At 49.7% G+C, this 17,526-nt stretch overlaps 1 protein-coding gene across 2 annotated transcripts in view; it reads right to left on the bottom strand.

Moving 5' to 3' along the window:
• The window catches only part of LOC129862514 (breast cancer anti-estrogen resistance protein 1-like), a 189,312-nt gene that overhangs the window by 22,830 nt on the left and 148,956 nt on the right, over positions 1 to 17,526 (bottom strand). For both annotated transcript variants that reach the window (XM_055934266.1, XM_055934265.1), the window contains exon 2: positions 12,980 to 13,657. In XM_055934266.1, the coding sequence (XP_055790241.1) occupies positions 12,980 to 13,657 (678 nt within the window). The remainder of the gene's footprint in view (positions 1 to 12,979; positions 13,658 to 17,526) is intronic.

The following is a 17,526-nucleotide window of genomic DNA, read 5'->3' as shown; positions in this document are numbered from 1 at the left end:
ATTTCATACCTATGATTAGGAGAATTCAATGAGATGATAGAAAATGCAGTCTGAATCTACTGCTGTGTGTTTCTGTTACTCCCAGAGGAAGCCCATTTCAGTTCATGCAGTGTGAGAGTGTTGTAAAGTTAACACAGTGCCCTGACTAGACCATGAATAACAAAGCTCTGAGTGCTATTGCACAAAAAGGGTCAAAGTCCAAATGCTGAGGGGAGTTGAAGTAACTTATCTTTTTTTAACCACATATCTTTTTTCTTCATGAGGATTAGGTGGCCGACCTCGCAGGAAAATTCCTCCACAGACCCCCCCCCCAAACACACACACCACCCCACCCACCACCATCTCCCCCATCTCAGCCTGATGTGAGGCCATCTGTGGCACAAGCTGTGAACATTCATTTTTTTGTAGAGGGGGGGGATAGAGGGATGTGTAGGGGGGACGGGGGGCACTCTGTGTCCTGCTGGCATAGAGGACTCATTCAGTTGTTCAGCAGATGACATTCCCTCCAAGCCTCTCTTTTCAATGTTATTTTCCTCATCTTTTCCCATACATGGCTGAGGGACTGGGGAGTGGAGCCACTGCCTCACAGCTGCACAGGTTACAGGCATGATTAGCTGTGATGTCAGCTCCCGTCCCAGCGCAGCACAGGGCATGGCAGGCTGCAGCTGCGTCATGGCAACCCAGCTCCCGGGTCCTCAGCTGGAGTGTGATGTGGCTGCCAGAGAAGAGAGAACTCATCTGCACCACCGCCCACTTCAAGATGGCGGAGAGAGAGAGGGAGGCAATGTGGCTTGGACACGGTACAGGTCAGACACAGAGCACAGAATACAGGACAGAGGAAAGGTCAAATAAGGGTCAATCGAAGCTGTCCAAAAGGTAGTAATTTTATCCTATATGTACATGGTAAACTTCACATTTATAAATGTATGTGACAAGGTTCCAACAGACCACGTCAGCTAGATATAGTAGGGGCATAGGGTTTCAATTCCGAGCATGCTCTTAAATAAGGTTTTAATCCTCCCTCAGACATAAGGTTGTTTAACCTAACATTTTCAAAGCAGCTGGTGTGTGACCCAGATGAGAGCTGATATCCCTCCCAGCGACAGCAGCAGCAGTAAATGGGAGCAGAGAAGTAAAGCCTGGCTGTAGCAGAGTCAGTGTGGGGGGTTGAGACGTTGACGCAGGGTGGTAGATTTACAGCCCCATATCCCTGGTTCCCTGGTCCAGGCTGCAGGATTAATCAGAGCATAATTAACTCCACATTTGTGTCGGAGCTCTCCGACATGTGGCATGCCCCGGGCCAGTGTGGTTCAGCCTGGTGAGCCTGGCAGGACTGGGGTACAGTACTCCTGGAGACAGGGAGCTCCCAACCACTAATCCGCAAAGACCCCCTCAACAGCCTCACAGGCCGGGGATGCATGCCACACATAGCTGCCATGACTGGGCAGGGCGTGAGTGGCTGGGAGCACCACTCTCTACTCCTCTCTCTACTCCTCTCTCTACTCCTCTCTCTACAACTCTCTCTTTCTGTGTGTTTATCTACCGTCCCCACATAAAACGTCACAATCTTTCTTCTGCATCTCCTGTCAACACAACACTTAGGTCTGTCTCTGCTCTCTCCAACCTATTCATTCGAATGGACGTGACTGCGTTACCGTGGAAACGCAGTGAGAGCGGTATCCAGGCAGTGACAGGGTATCTGTCACAGGACAGGTCAGAAGAGAACAGGAAAAGCTTTCAATATCTATCTATTCATCTCTACTTTCTATGATTACATAGAGAGATAGTCAAGTGGGAATAGAAATGCTTGTATGTTGTTTGCATCTACTGTATGTTGTTAGCCTAACAATGAGCAGTTGTAAGCATTTCACTGTTAGTCTACACCTGTTTACGAAGCATGTGACAAATAAGATTTGATTTGTTAGGCTATGTTTTTAACATGAATGACATTAGAACATAGCCCAAAGTAGCATTTGGTGTCCATTATTTCAAGCTTCATGTATTTCCTGTCTCCTTAATGAAGGTTAGTCCATTTTATCCCTGACCCTACTGACAAGACCGTGAAAACATCAAGGAGCCCCTACTGAAGCCGAGACCACTGGGTTTACTACTCACTAATAGGTCCAACCTCACACACCACATACACACACTCACAAACAAACCCATACATGGACACAATCACACACACATCCTCACACTAATGACTCTCCTCGGAAGTCAGGAGTGTGTGTTGAGTTGACAGAGGAGATGCAGTGTGTGTGTGTGTGTGTGAGGACACACTGAACCCTGTGTTCCTCCACTCCGACCTGGCCTCTCTCTCTCCAGTTTGACTCTCCCAGCCCAGAACAAAGAGCGTCTCTGGTTCCTGTGATATCCCATCCCTTTGATGAGGGCCACTGGATAACACAGAGGCTTGTGGGGACCTGTTGTTTATGCTGAGGGCAGATCCATGTCCCCGTGTCCCTCGTTACCCCCCTATCGACTCCCCCCCATCCCTCCCCTCTATCTGATGTAGGCTTTGTGGGGAGGTGATAACAGGACCAGGGCTGGAATTGTACATGAGAGCCCAAAAAGGCCCCACCCGCGCTCCACTGCTCAGGGCACTGTGTCCCCTCTAATTCCCTCTGCACACTCTCACTCTACCCTTCCCTCCTTCTCCCTATTTCCCATACTCCCTTTCTCTCCCCCTTTCTCTACACTATCAGAGCAGAAAATGAGTCCACAGCAGGTAATGGAGGAGAGACCCGGCAGGCAAGAAACAATGCTTTTAAAAACACACACACCGAATGCACACACACACACACACACACACACACACACACACACACACACACACACACACACACACACACACACACACACACACACACACACACACACACACACACACACACACACACACACACACACTGACCTCCTCACTCAGACTGCATCACATCTACAGAGGCAGTGTGTGTGACTCACATATAGATTCACCTGGGTCCGTAGTGAGAGGCTATACAGTAGAGATCCCTCAGTGCTACTGACCAATGAGCCCACAGTCAGTGGTGGAAAAAGTACTCAATTATTGTCAATTATTGTCATACTTGAGTAAAAATAAAGATACCTTAAAGAAAATGACTCAAGTAAATGTGAAAGTCACCCAGTAAAATACTATTTGAGTGAAAGTGCAAAAGTATTTGGATTTAAATATACGTAAGTATCAAAAGTAAATGTATAAATCATTTCAACTTCCTTATATTAAGCAAACCAGACGGCACAATTTTCTTGTTTTTATATTTACTTACGGGCAGCCAGGGTCACACTCCAACACACAGACATAATTTACAAACTAAGCATTTGTGTTTAGTGAGTCCACCAGATCAGAGGCAGTAGGGATGGCCAGGAATGTTCTCTTGATAAGTGTGTGTGGACCATTTTCTTGTCAAAATGTAACGACTATTTTTGGGTGTCAGGGAAAATATATGGAGTAACAATTACATTATTTTCTTTAGGAATGTAGTGAAGAAAAAGTTAAAGTTGCCAAAAATATAAAAAGTAAAGTACAGCTACACCAAAAAACTACTTAAGTAGTATCTTAAAGTATTTTTACTTAGGTACTTTACACCACTGCCCACAGTAAGAACCACTGTGAGGTGGCAGCCAGATGGGCATCCTCTATCTCCTTCGTCTCTGGGTACCAGCATGTACCCACAGCTCACCAGTCCTCAACTCACCCTCATGCACCAACACCCTTCACAGAGAAATGCCTGAGCAGCCACCATCCAAGAGAGGTTACCACATACCCACACAGTTCCCATTGGTGATGTAATGGACTAGAAGAGTGAACTCTGTTCCTATAAAGACTAACCTAATCACTTCAGTAATACGCTGTCCCAAACCAAACACACTTCAAGTTGGGCTTCTAAAGCTTGGGTCCAATTGAAGGCCATAACTGAGGACAGGCAGAGCCATTAAAGCTGCATCCCAGCATTGAGTCATTACTATACTAGCACTACTGTTACTGCTGGAGCATGGGCTCAGGCTGAGGAGGACTGACTGGAGCTCCAACCACAGCTACCTGACCCTCCCAGTGTTCTCTTCCCAGAGCACAGCCCAGAACAGCTGGGCAGGGACGCTCACATCTGGAGCCTCTATTTATACACTGTTACAGTCCCAGTGCACAACATTCTGAATGTATTCTGAATGCATGGTGTAGCACCGTGCAGAGATGCTTATCGAGTCACTCAGCTCCAGCTCTACATTACATTGCAGTGGAAAGGCCTGGGGAGCAGGGAGTCTAACGACTGTCACTATCATTCTGCCTCTGAACAAGGCAGTTAACCCACTGTTCCTAGGCCGTCATTGAAAATAAGAATTTGTTCTTAACTGACTTGCCTAGTTAAATAAAGATCAAATAAAAAAATAAAAAATAAAATTGAGCAGCGTGGGGCAAGGCCTCCCTCTCTCTATCTCCCCCTCCCTCCCTCTGCTCGGGCATATGCAGTGATGTGGGCCAAATCAAAGAGCCCCTTTTAGAAGGGCACTCAATGCGCACCAATTAGGCCCAGAGATACCCTTTTAATATATGGAGACATTAACTCCAGAGTGCCGCAAAGCACTGCCCAGATTCACACAATCAGACAGGAAGGCTTTCGTCGTTAGGAGGATGTCTCCGCTTACATAGACAGAGGAAGTGAGGGAGGGTGTGGGAGAAGGAGAGATATAGAACGGGAGTGAAGAAAGAAAGGAAAGCGATTCCTAAAAAGAATTGGGATTGTGATAGAGTGTGTGGCAGAGAGGAAAAGAGCTCCTCTGGCTCCCAGGCTGAGACGAAGCGAAGCTACAGAGGCAGTGTGGGAGAGGCACAGAGAGAGGCAGTGTGGGAGTGAGGCACAGAGAGAGGCAGTGTGGGAGTGAGGCACAGAGAGAGGCAGTGTGGGAGTGAGGCACAGAGAGAGGCAGTGTGGGAGTGAGGCACAGAGAGAGGCAGTGTGGGAGTGAGGCACAGAGAGAGGCAGTGTGGGAGTGAGGCACAGAGAGAGGCAGTGTGGGAGTGAGGCACAGAGAGAGGCAGTGTGGGAGTGAGGCACAGAGAGAGGCAGGGCACACAGAAACATGTGGGTTACAGCTAAAGAAGGCCACAAAATTACAAGCCCATGAGGCAATAACGGGAATACAAAGCACCCATCTCATCTCTATAGATGAGCACACTTCCAAACTCCTGACTGACAGCTGCACCGCTTTTAAACTGATGCTCCAGTCTGCGGAAGAGTGGCACCTCGCCGTGAACATCTACAGTATCTCTCCCTTTTCCCTCATCACATTCACTCTCTCTTTCAATTCAATTCTCTCTCTCTCTCTCTCTCTCTCTCTCTCTCTCTCTCTCTCTCTCTCTCTCTCTCTCTCTCTCTCTCTCTCTCTCTCTCTCTCTCTCTCTCTCTCTCTCTCTCTCTCTCTCTCTCTCTCTCTCTCTCTCTCTCTCTCTCTCTCTCTCTCTCTCTCTCTCTCTCTCTCTCTCTCTCTCTCTCTCTCTCTCTCTCTCTCTCTCTCACACACACACATATGTGCCTGTGCGTTCACTTATATATGTGGGTGCTCACACGTACGACCATATTTAGTATATTTATGTGCTAGATGGGTGAAGAGATAATGTCCCCGTGCTCAGTGAGAGTTAACTCCAGAGTTAACTACAGGCAGCAGATACACCTACAGGCAGCAGATACACCTACAGGCAGCAGATACCTCTACAGGCAGCAGATACACCTACAGGCAGCAGATACCTCTACAGGCAGCAGATACACCTACAGGCAGCAGATACACCTACAGGCAGCAGATATACCTACAGGCAGCAGTTACACCTACAGGCAGCAGATACGCCTACAGGCAGCAAATACACCTACAGGCAGCAGTTACGCCTACAGGCAGCAGATACGCCTACAGGCAGCAGATACGCCTACAGGCAGCAGATACACCTACAGGCAGCAGATACACCTACAGGCAGCAGTTACACCTACAGGCAGCAGATACACCTACAGGCAGCAGATACCTCTACAGGCAGCAGATACACCTACAGGCAGCAGATACACCTACAGGCAGCAGTTACACCTACAGGCAGCAGATACACCTACAGGCAGCAGTTACACCTACAGGCAGCAGATACACCTACAGGCAGCAGTTACACCTACAGGCAGCAGATACACCTACAGGCAGCAGTTACACCTACAGGCAGCAGATACACCTACAGGCAGCAGATACACCTACAGGCAGCAGTTACACCTACAGGCAGCAGATACGCCTACAGGCAGCAGTTACGCCTACAGGCAGCAGATACGCCTACAGGCAGCAGTTACGCCTACAGGCAGCAGTTACGCCTACAGGCAGCAGATACGCCTACAGGCAGCAGATACGCCTACAGGCAGCAGTTACGCCTACAGGCAGCAGTTACGCCTACAGGCAGCAGTTACGCCTACAGGCAGCAGATACGCCTACAGGCAGCAGATACGCCTACAGGCAGCAGTTACGCCTACAGGCAGCAGATACGCCTACAGGCAGCAGATACACCTACACCTACAGGCAGCAGTTACGCCTACAGGCAGCAGTTACGCCTACAGGCAGCAGATACGCCTACAGGCAGCAGATACGCCTACAGGCAGCAGATACGCCTACAGGCAGCAGATACGCCTACAGGCAGCAGATACACCTACACCTACAGGCAGCAGTTACGCCTACAGGCAGCAGTTACGCCTACAGGCAGCAGTTACGCCTACAGGCAGCAGTTATGCCAAAAGGCAGCAGATACGCCTACAGGCAGCAGATACGCCTACAGGCAGCAGTTACACCTACACCTACAGGCAGCAGTTACGCCTACAGGCAGCAGATACGCCTACAGGCAGCAGTTACACCTACACCTACAGGCAGCAGATACACCTACAGGCAGCAGTTACACCTACACCTACAGGCAGCAGTTACGCCAAAAGGCAGCAGATACGCCTACAGGCAGCAGTTACGCCTACACCTACAGGCAGCAGATACGCCTACAGGCAGCAGATACGCCTACAGGCAGCAGTTACACCTACACCTACAGGCAGCAGTTACGCCTACAGGCAGCAGATACGCCTACAGGCAGCAGATACGCCTACACCTACAGGCAGCAGATACGCCTACAGGCAGCAGATACGCCTACAGGCAGCAGTTACACCTACACCTACAGGCAGCAGATACGCCAAAAGGCAGCAGATACGCCTACAGGCAGCAGTTACACCTACACCTACAGGCAGCAGTTACGCCTACAGGCAGCAGATACGCCTACAGGCAGCAGTTACGCCTACACCTACAGGCAGCAGATACGCCTACAGGCAGCAGATACGCCTACAGGCAGCAGTTACACCTACACCTACAGGCAGCAGTTACGCCTACAGGCAGCAGATACGCCTACAGGCAGCAGTTACGCCTACACCTACAGGCAGCAGATACGCCTACAGGCAGCAGATACGCCTACAGGCAGCAGTTACACCTACACCTACAGGCAGCAGTTACGCCTACAGGCAGCAGATACGCCTACAGGCAGCAGATACACCTACAGGCAGCAGTTACACCTACAGGCAGCAGTTACACCTACACCTACAGGCAGCAGTTACGCCTACAGGCAGCAGATACGCCTACAGGCAGCAGATACGCCTACAGGCAGTAGATACCCCTACAGGCAGCAGTTACACCTACACCTACAGGCAGCAGATACACCTACAGGCAGCAGATACGCCTACAGGCAGCAGATACGCCTACAGGCAGCAGATACACCTACAGGCAGCAGTTACGCCTACAGGCAGCAGATACGCCTACAGGCAGCAGATACGCCTACAAGCAGCAGTTACGCCCACAGGCAGCAGATACGCCTACAGGCAGCAGATACGCCTACAGGCAGCAGTTACGCCTACAGGCAGCAGTTACGCCTACAGGCAGCAGTTACGCCTACAGGCAGCAGATACGCCTACAGGCAGCAGATACGCCTACAGGCAGCAGATACGCCTACAGGCAGCAGATACGCCTACAGGCAGCAGATACGCCTACAGGCAGCAGATACGCCTACAGGCAGCAGATACGCCTACAGGCAGCAGTTACGCCTACAGGCAGCAGATACGCCTATAGGCAGCAGATACGCCTACAGGCAGCAGTTACGCCTACAGGCAGCAGTTACGCCTACAGGCAGCAGTTACGCCTACAGGCAGCAGATACGCCTACAGGCAGCAGATACGCCTACAGGCAGCAGATACGCCTACAGGCAGCAGATACACCTACAGGCAGCAGATACGCCTACAGGCAGCAGATACGCCTACAGGCAGCAGTTACGCCTACAGGCAGCAGTTACGCCTACAGGCAGCAGTTACGCCTACAGGCAGCAGATACGCCTACAGGCAGCAGATACGCCTACAGGCAGCAGATACGCCTACAGGCAGCAGATACGCCTACAGGCAGCAGATACGCCTACAGGCAGCAGATACGCCTACAGGCAGCAGATACGCCTACAGGCAGCAGATACACCTACAGGCAGCAGATACACCTACAGGCAGCAGATACACCTACAGGCAGCAGTTACACCTACACCTATAGGCAGCAGTTACGCCTACAGGCAGCAGTTACACCTACAGGCAGCAGTTACACCTACAGGCAGCAGATACACCTACAGGCAGCAGTTACACCTACAGCCAGCAGATACACCTACAGGCAGCAGTTACACCTACAGGCAGGAGCATGCAGTCATTTCTTCAGCAGGAGGTCACACACACCTTCATTTTCACCCCCCTCACTCCACAACGACCCCTCCCCCAAAATGTCTGCCTGCTCCTCCAGATAAGGCCCCCCTCCTCCATCTCCTCCTCCCTACATTTCAGGTGAGCGCCCACCAGGTCTTTTTAAACACTTCTGAGATTACACATTTACTTTCAGAGCAGGTTGTCCACAGAACCACCAGCAGAATCTCAACCCCCCAAACCCCCAGAGCAGAGCAGAGGGAAGGAGAGCAGAGGAGATGAGCTTGTACTGTTAGCCCCGGGCTGCCTGCTCCTTATCACAGCGTCTCTCACCTGCAAACAGGCCAGGGTCATTAGATGCTGCAGGTGATAAGAAGGCTTGATCTACCTACCTCGGCCTAATCAAAGGAACCCAGGTTCAAACAGGCCGTCCTGCCTCCACCTCTCCCCTAACCATCTGCTTCACACAAAGCAATGAGCTCTGCCATGAACGTGTCATTCAGTCACACACATTGTACTTTGAATACTTTCTAGACAGTTGCAGGAGAGTGAGGTTGTAAAGATCAGGTAGTAGCTCCAGTCCCCACTCACAGTGGTGTCTGTCATTCCTCCCTACAGTCAAAGCCTGAGTGGTGCAACTCTCAGGCCCCTATCAGCTTAGCAGTTATCACGAGTAAATCAGTGGATTCTCCTACAGACATACAAGTTCAAGCAAGTTCATGACATCTAATAGCAACACTGCTAAAGGTAATGAGGGCGATAGCTAAGAATCTTCGTAACTTTGATCAAAGATATCCTTTCTGATGAATTGGGTTGCAGAGACACAGAGTGCAGTGGCGCTTTCAGCTCCAACGCAGCTGGGTGTTTACTGAGGCCATTCAGGTTCTGTGTCTGTCCTCTCAGAGGGGAAGAGGATGGAGGGATAGCGGTGAATTGTTTACTTGTTTCTTTCTCCGGCTGGGCTAAGCTGTTGCCATAGTTTGAAGGAGAGGTGGGGGTTGTTTTTGGGGGCGGTTGGGTGGCATACCATTGCAGCATAAATAGATTAGGTAGAAAACTGAAAAACACAGTCGGATGGAGAGTGGGGACTGAGCGAAAGGAGGGGGGGGCTGAGGAATTCCAGCCTCTTGGAGGAGTGTGTCAGGGATTTGAAGGGCGCGTGCCGCCTCGCCCCTCCTCAGACGTCCTGTTTGATGTAAGGCCTGCTAACCAATCACAGTTGTTCCAGCTGCTGCTTGGCCTTCTGCAACCCTCTTCCACCTCCTGCCCCCGTCCCCCAGACCCGGACAAGGCCTGGCTGGCACAGCTGACTGGGATCAGGGCGCCCCCCTACTCCCCTTCAAACGCGCTAGTCTGCGGGAGGCTCCTTGTACAGGGGCATTCTTACCACTCTCCTCACCCCTCCACCCATCACCCCTCCGTGAACAGCTTCTACCCTCAAGCCATAAGACTGCTAAATAGTTAGTTAAATAGTTAGTTAAATAGTTAGTTAAATAGTTAGTTAAATAGCTACCTGGACCCCTTTATTTGTCACTTTATTCCTAGTTATATGTACCTATCTACCTCAATTACCTCATGCTCCTGCACATCGAATCAGGTACTGGTACCCAGTGTATATAGCCAAGTCATCGTTACTCATTGTGTATTTATTATTACTTTTATTATTCCATGTTTAACTTTTCTATTATTTCTCTATGTTCTTTCTCTCTGCATTCTTGGGAAGGGCCCGTCAGTAAGCATTTCACTGTTAGTCCACACCTGTTGTTTACCAAGCATGTGATGAATAAAATGCGATGCCAGTCCATCTGACGAAAAGGCTGAGGGGGTCGGGCCTGCCTCCACAACATACCAAGATTAAAAGACAAAACCAAGCTAGCAGCATAACATCATCACACTGTGGAGATGGGGTTAGAGTGAGATGCTGAGTGTGTTAAGCTTCCTGCTTTTCAGATGCTTTGCCAAGTGTTCTGTGTAGCTGTAACCTTGTATTCATACTAGTTTCTACCTCCTCCAGTTGAGCAGCAAAGGATGCTGAGACAATGCCTGGATTTTTCATCACTCCCTAATTAGCGTTCATCCCAGTTTGTATGTGAGAGCTTTGTGTGTGTGTGTTTGTGTGTGTGTGTTTGTATGTGAGAGCTTTGTGTGTGTGTGTTTGTGTGTGTGTGTGTGTGTTTGTGTGTGTGTTTTGTGTGTGTGTGTGTTTGTGTGTGTTTGTGTGTGTGTTTGTGTGTGTGCATCCATGTGTGTGTGTGTGTGTTGGCTCGGTGTCTGTCATCTCTTCTCTCAGCAGGAACTCCTTATCTTGTATTGAGAAACTGCCAGTGGTGGAGTAGGGGGGCGGGGTGATGCAGTTCAGTATGGGCACAAGGACAAGTGATAACAATTAAGGGCATTCACAAGGTAAATGAGTGCATAAAGAACCTGCACACCACAGCGTTAAGAGCAAAATTAGCTAATGCGTCAGTGAAGAATTACCTTGACAAAAATCCCTACCACTTCACCACCATGTTAGGCATTTCAGATCCTGCCAGTGCCACTAAGGCTGTGGTGAGATAAAAACCATAGGGGATTTTCACTTGTACTACTCCCTACTAGTGTTGCTTCTCCTCCCTCCTCCCTGTACTGCCTGCTGATGACATACAGTACATGACGCTAAGAGCATTCCAAAAGACTGATGCATCACTCTACTATCATCCAATGGAACATTTGGAAACACCCTGCTCTGGGCTGGAGTGTGAACTCTGTTGAAGTCCTCTGATAGTCTTATCACCAGGCAGAGCTATCATGAAATTATGTTCCTCCTCATAGATCCTTTCCACTGTGACTCTGTGAGCCCTGGCCTTGGACTCATCTTTCGCTCCCGAGTGGGGCAGTGGTCTAAGTCACTGCATCTCAGTGCTAGAAGCGTCACTACAGACCCTGGTTCGATCCCGAGCTGTATCACAACCGGCCGTGATTGGGAGTCCCATAGGGCGGCGAACAATTGGCCCCTTTGTCGTCCGGGTTAGGGGAGGTTTTGGCCGGGGTAGGCCGTCATTGTAAAATAAGAATTTGTTCTTAACTGACTTGCCTAGTTAAATAACATCTTTGATCCACTGATGCCTTTCTCTGATGTCGCTCATGTTACCTCAAACAGAGTTTGTCTCAGCCTGGGAGCCATTCACTCTCTTTCTACAGCTGTTATTCTCCTCTCGTTTTCAGGTTGTTTTCAGGTTGCACCCATTGATCATTGATCATTGATCAACCTTTGACAGGTCAACGGTTCAACACACAGCAGGGGGACACAAAGGCAATGTATGCTTTGCTTTGTCAGTCACTCACTATTGTACATTTCACTCTCTTTTCCTTCTGTGTGCTTCAGTATTTCCGAGTCATCTCAGGACTTATTGAGAGGCAGATTTTCAACATGGCAAGGCCCATCTCCGCCCCCCTCTGTGAGGGACAAATCCCTGTGGTCATGCCTCTCAGAGAGCCCTGCTAGGGGTTAGGGTGGGGGGAGGGGGGGGGGGGCTAAAGGATTAGATATACTATACTGTATATATTATATAATTCCCTCTCTATGGCAGCAGCAGCCTCATCTAAGACGGTGAGCTGTCTCGTGTGAAACGCCCCCTCCTGCAGGGACCAGGTGCACCTTGTCGCTGCCTCCCCATCACTCTTCCATCATCATCATCACACTTCACTTCCCAGCGCTGCTCTCACACATGGCTGAGTGCACTAAGGCAGGCCTGGGGGGCACTCTCTGCAGAACACCAGTCACAACACACTGCACTGTTACCACACTGCCTGGCTGGTACTGGTACCCCCTCCCCTTCCAGCCTGCTGCCTGCTGCATAACAGATCAAAACGCTTACTCACCCAACTCCAGGAGATAGATACCTGAATTATTAAACACCCCATTATTTATTCCAAAGTCTGTCCCCCTCTCCTCTCCCCATCCCCCCTCTCTCTCTTTTGGGTTTATCATTCTATCCTCTGTTTTCTTTCCTGTCATCCATGCGGCTTTGAAAATGACAGGGAACCTTGAGCTGTTGTTTAGAGTGAGAACAGACAGAGACTGGAGGACATGAGGGAGAAACAATAACAGGAAGATGCTCAGATCCCAACCGGGATGAGGTCAGATGACAATGAGAGCTTAAACCAGCTATTTTGGACCTGAATGTCTAACAAGACAGTCTGTATTTATGGTTTTGGAGGAATGTGTTTGTTGTGTTATGTGAATATGTGTCTCAAAAAGTTTTTCTTACCTTTCCTAGAGGTTTAGAGTCCCAGCTCCTCTTTTCTATGGAGGGGGGGATCTGAGTCTGGTTCAGTGAGGGAGGAACCTGGTAGATATCCTGCCCAGGAACAGGCCCTCTTGCTGAAGGGGGCACCTGGTAGATGTCCTGGACAGGAGCTGGCCCCATGGAGGGAGGCACCTGGTAGATGTCCTGGACAGGGTACCGCTTCTGGGCGAGCATGGGGGCCTTGGGTGGGGCTTGGGGGCCCGTGGGAATCTGGTACAGGCTTGAAGGGGAGTGCTTGCCATGGTTGGGGGGCATCATGTAGATGCTGTCGGGTAGGGCGGGGACAGGCCCAGGGTTGGAGAAGGCAGGGTGCATGGCCGTGTACTGGGAGGAGGGGGAGGGCTTAGTGTAGGCACTCTGCGGGGGGAAGGCCAGCTGGCTCGGGGTCTGGGCAGAGCCAGCCTGGGAGGCCTGGAGGAGTGGAGGCTGCTGCTGCTGGCCCGCCTTGTCATACATGCCCACCAGGATCTTGAGGCGGTTGCCGGGGACGATACCCTGGCGTCCATGCAGAGAGCAGAGCCACCAGCCGTCCAGACCCTGGGTGTCCCGCTCCAGTACCGTCATGATGTCACCCTTCCGGAAGGACAGCTCGTCTGGGGACTCGGCCACATTGTCGTACAGGGCCTTGGCCAGCACGTTCTGCAGAAGACAGGAAAGAGAGGGTTAGTTCATTATTCCTTAACATTTACAGAAAAGATGTGTCTACTACTACTGTTGTAGTACCCTTCAGTGAGAAAGAACTCTTGCTTCCATAATGTTGGACTGTCACATGCCCTAGTGCTGGTGCAGGCTGACTCCCCAGACTTAAGGGCTTCCAGGACAGTGAAATAACTATAATTTACAGCTGACACCTAGCAGGACACAACACAAGCTCCATCTGTCTGCCAAGAGCAAACAGCCACCCACTCACTCTGGGACGCTTTGAAACTAAACTAATATTTGGGGCTGTGCCCCTGACCGGTACCTCCTCCTCTCACTTCCCTGGCACTAGTACAGAGTACGACAAGCCTGGCATGGGGCCAGATCTCTCTCTTTCTTGCTCTTGCTCTCGCTCTCTCGCTCTCTCTCTCTCTCTCTCTCTCTCTCACACACACACACACACACACACACACAAACACACACACCACACACACACCACACACACACACAGGGGCCCCCTTCACTAGACCTCAGGTCACACACAGCCCTCCATCAATGTCCCCAAGCTAAATTAACTAAGTCTGATTAGTTAATTGTGAGGAGCCTCCACTTCCTGATTTATTGCCTGGCTTCTCGTTGTCCACCTTAGTGTCTTTGTGTTTATTAAGAGAGGAAGAGAGAGTGAGAGTCAATACTGCCGTATTAATCAGAGGAGACTCTCATTCCTTGCCCCTATTCCTCTGTCTATTCAGCACCCAGGCCTCTACCTAGGAGCAATGCCACACAGGACACAGGGCTGATCATTTACGTGCCCAGAGAGCTCCCGCTCTGTCTCCCGCCCGCTTGCACATGGCTCGCTCCCTCCCCAGCCCAGATTGACTATCACCGGGATAAGGATATTTGTGCCAAGCCTGACTGGGTGTGGGGAGCGGGGTTCAAGGCAGGAGATAGTGTGCGTCTGCTCACAGTGTATTTATTAATATGGTGTCGTCCTGTCAGGAAGGTTCCCCCGTCTAAAACCCATTATAACACACCCTGACCTGACAACCCCCCCCCTCTCGGTCATTCTCTCTGATACAGATACACACACACACAGATACACGCCTGAATCCCAGTCAGGTAAGAAATGTACCATCCCCCACCATAGCTCCTTCAGTCTCATGATGAGATATCAAACACCCCTGTTCCCTGTTCCACTGCCAGATAGAGACAATTACAACAGACTCTGGGTTGCCTACTCTCTGTGTGCCAGATATGGGCAATTATAAACATGTGTGATTATTGTGCTATTACATTACCCTGATGGTAATGGCAATGTTAATGTATGTTCAGATGTTCCCTATATGTAGTTAACGTAAGGAATCAGAATTGTCCCAGTGCTGAGTGAGGGTTGCTGTGATGTGATGCATCGCTGTCTGCGTCATGTGTATTCAGGGATTGACTCAGAACATATTGGGATGGTGATGAATGCAGGGCTGTGTGCTGGTCTATTGGAGGGACAGTCAGGGCCTATCTCCTGGTCACAGTCTGATAAATGGCCTTCTTGTAATGGGAGAGGGACAGCTGCTCTGAGTCCACGACTCATCACGGCTGAGGAGGTTCTGGACGGGCGGAGCCACACACACACACACAGCGCCTTACTATAGCCTCTGAGTGGCTCTCTTGTGGCCAGAAGCTGTCTGCGATGTCACCATGCAGGCCGAACACACACTGACCAGGCAGAGACACACACACACACACACACACACACACACACACACACAAACACACACACACACACACACACACACACACACACACACACACACACACACACACACACACACACACACACACACACACACACACACACACACATTGACTGTGAAATAATGAGGGGTCCTCAGACTAGTAGAAAGAGCTCATTATACTATGAGTTTTACTCACAGCAACATCTTGACTGAAGCAGAGCTTATGTCTTCAGAGTCACTGAGCTTTCTCAGGACTCCAGAGTGATTCTCCATTTCCCACCAGGGATGTATCAAATCAGCTGGTGTTAATGGATAAATGGATTCTACTCAACGTGGACAGATAAATGGTTTAAAGTAATCCCTACCTTCAAAAAGGCCACGTGAAATTTGAATGGTTTAAGAGAGGATGTTAACTGAGGTTTGAATAGAATGAGAGTCAGAAGTATAATTTATTCTATATGCTTAAGTGGCAATGAGGTAATGATACGCGTAGCATGGTGCCTCATTTTGCCTAGTCTTCCATTTTATCTTTACTCTCCCTTTCCAGCTTGTCCTCTTTATCTATTCCATCCATCTCTCCTTCAGACAAAAAAGAAAGAGATTCCTTTGACGGCCATGCTTTGTCTGCTGCTCTCTGTCATAAGTTCATTTCCTGTTGGAGCGAGGGAGTGGACAGAGAGGACTGATGACATCACAAGATTTGAACTTTGCCTTTATTAGCTGAAGGCCTGCCTGCCTGCCAAATCTCAGTATAACTCACCCACAAATCTCTCCCTGTTTTTCTCACTCTGGCCACAGAAACAGGAAGTGCTTAGAGAATGATTCATGTGCCGTTCTGATTGGGTATGAGTAAATAACTAGATGACTACTAGTCTCTCTCCCTACTATAAATTGCATATACGATGTACACATCGCTCCAGACTCAGCTGAGGGTGAGGAGAAATCGCCATGTCTAGAAAACTCAAAGTAGTCTGCCGGGTCACAATTTGTTTCTATTCTGCCAACCTCCAACTCTAGTCAAAACAGCAAGGGCTCATTTGAATCTGTTGTTCAGGTGGCCATACTAACCCAGTGGCTCTGTCTGTGCTGTGCTCCATTTCCTTTGTTTGGGGTAGAAACCTGACAATGGCAACAGTGAGTCACGGGAGTCCAGCGGTTTTCTAGCTGTGTATAGCTAAGTCACTATGCTAACACATCACTGTGGAGGTCTCTGTGGTAAAAAAGCCTGCCCCCGTCACCCTAGAGCTGGGAGCAGACAAAGTCTGACGGCAAACGTTAGAAACAGGTGAAGAGAGAGAGAGTAAAAGAGAAGGATATTCATCATCCAGAGGCCTAAAAGTTCATTGACTTGCATTTAGAAGGGTCATGGCTAAACGGGGATCTTAAACATTTACACTTAACAGCAAGCTGAAGAAGTTAGGGTAAGAACTAGGGAACGAGTGATGGTAGAAATGAAGGAAAGGGAGAGAGATCCACAGGACGAGAGGGAGAGGAAAAAGAGGTGCAGTGGGTCTGGGAGAGGGAAGGAAATGGCTGCAGTGTCCATTCAGACAGCCACTGAGCAGGAAGTAATGTGGCAGCTGGTTGAGCACGCTCAGTGCAGAAAGGTCAGTGAAGGGGAAGGCAGCAAGCGCATGTGTGTGCGTGCGTGAACGTGAGAGGGGAGGGCAGGGTGGCCTTTGTCTTTTGCCTCTACGTGACCCCATGGGACACACACTGGTTAAGTCACAAGAGGGTGTATGTGTGTTTTGTACATGACTGTATATTTGTCCCACGGAGACAGGACCTTGGGCACAGACATTTTATGAAACCCCCTCTTCTCGACTTACAAAGCATCACAGCAATAAGTCATGTCTTTTGCAAACAATACTCTGCCCTTTCTCCTTTGTGCTGTTTCTGTCTCTCTGTTCTCCCCATCCAGCCCCCACCCTTTTAAACAAACGCCCCCTCAGTCATCCAAAGTTTTTATTCGTTTAAAACAGATAGACGCCGCAGACAAAACAAGGCTGTCTCTGCTGCTTAAATCACATTAGCCACCTGAGCCTGGCCAAACAATGCCACTGGGATACAAAAAGTAAACTTTTCGTTTTTTGGTTTGGGGGTAGACTTGTCACTGGCTTTCTCTGGGGCTAAGTAGCA

Source organism: Salvelinus fontinalis, chromosome 9, assembly GCF_029448725.1.
Source record: "Salvelinus fontinalis isolate EN_2023a chromosome 9, ASM2944872v1, whole genome shotgun sequence".
Taxonomy (NCBI): Eukaryota; Metazoa; Chordata; class Actinopteri; order Salmoniformes; family Salmonidae; genus Salvelinus; species Salvelinus fontinalis.
The sequence above is the reverse complement of the archived record's forward strand: the minus strand, read 5'-3'. Positions and strand labels throughout refer to the sequence as shown.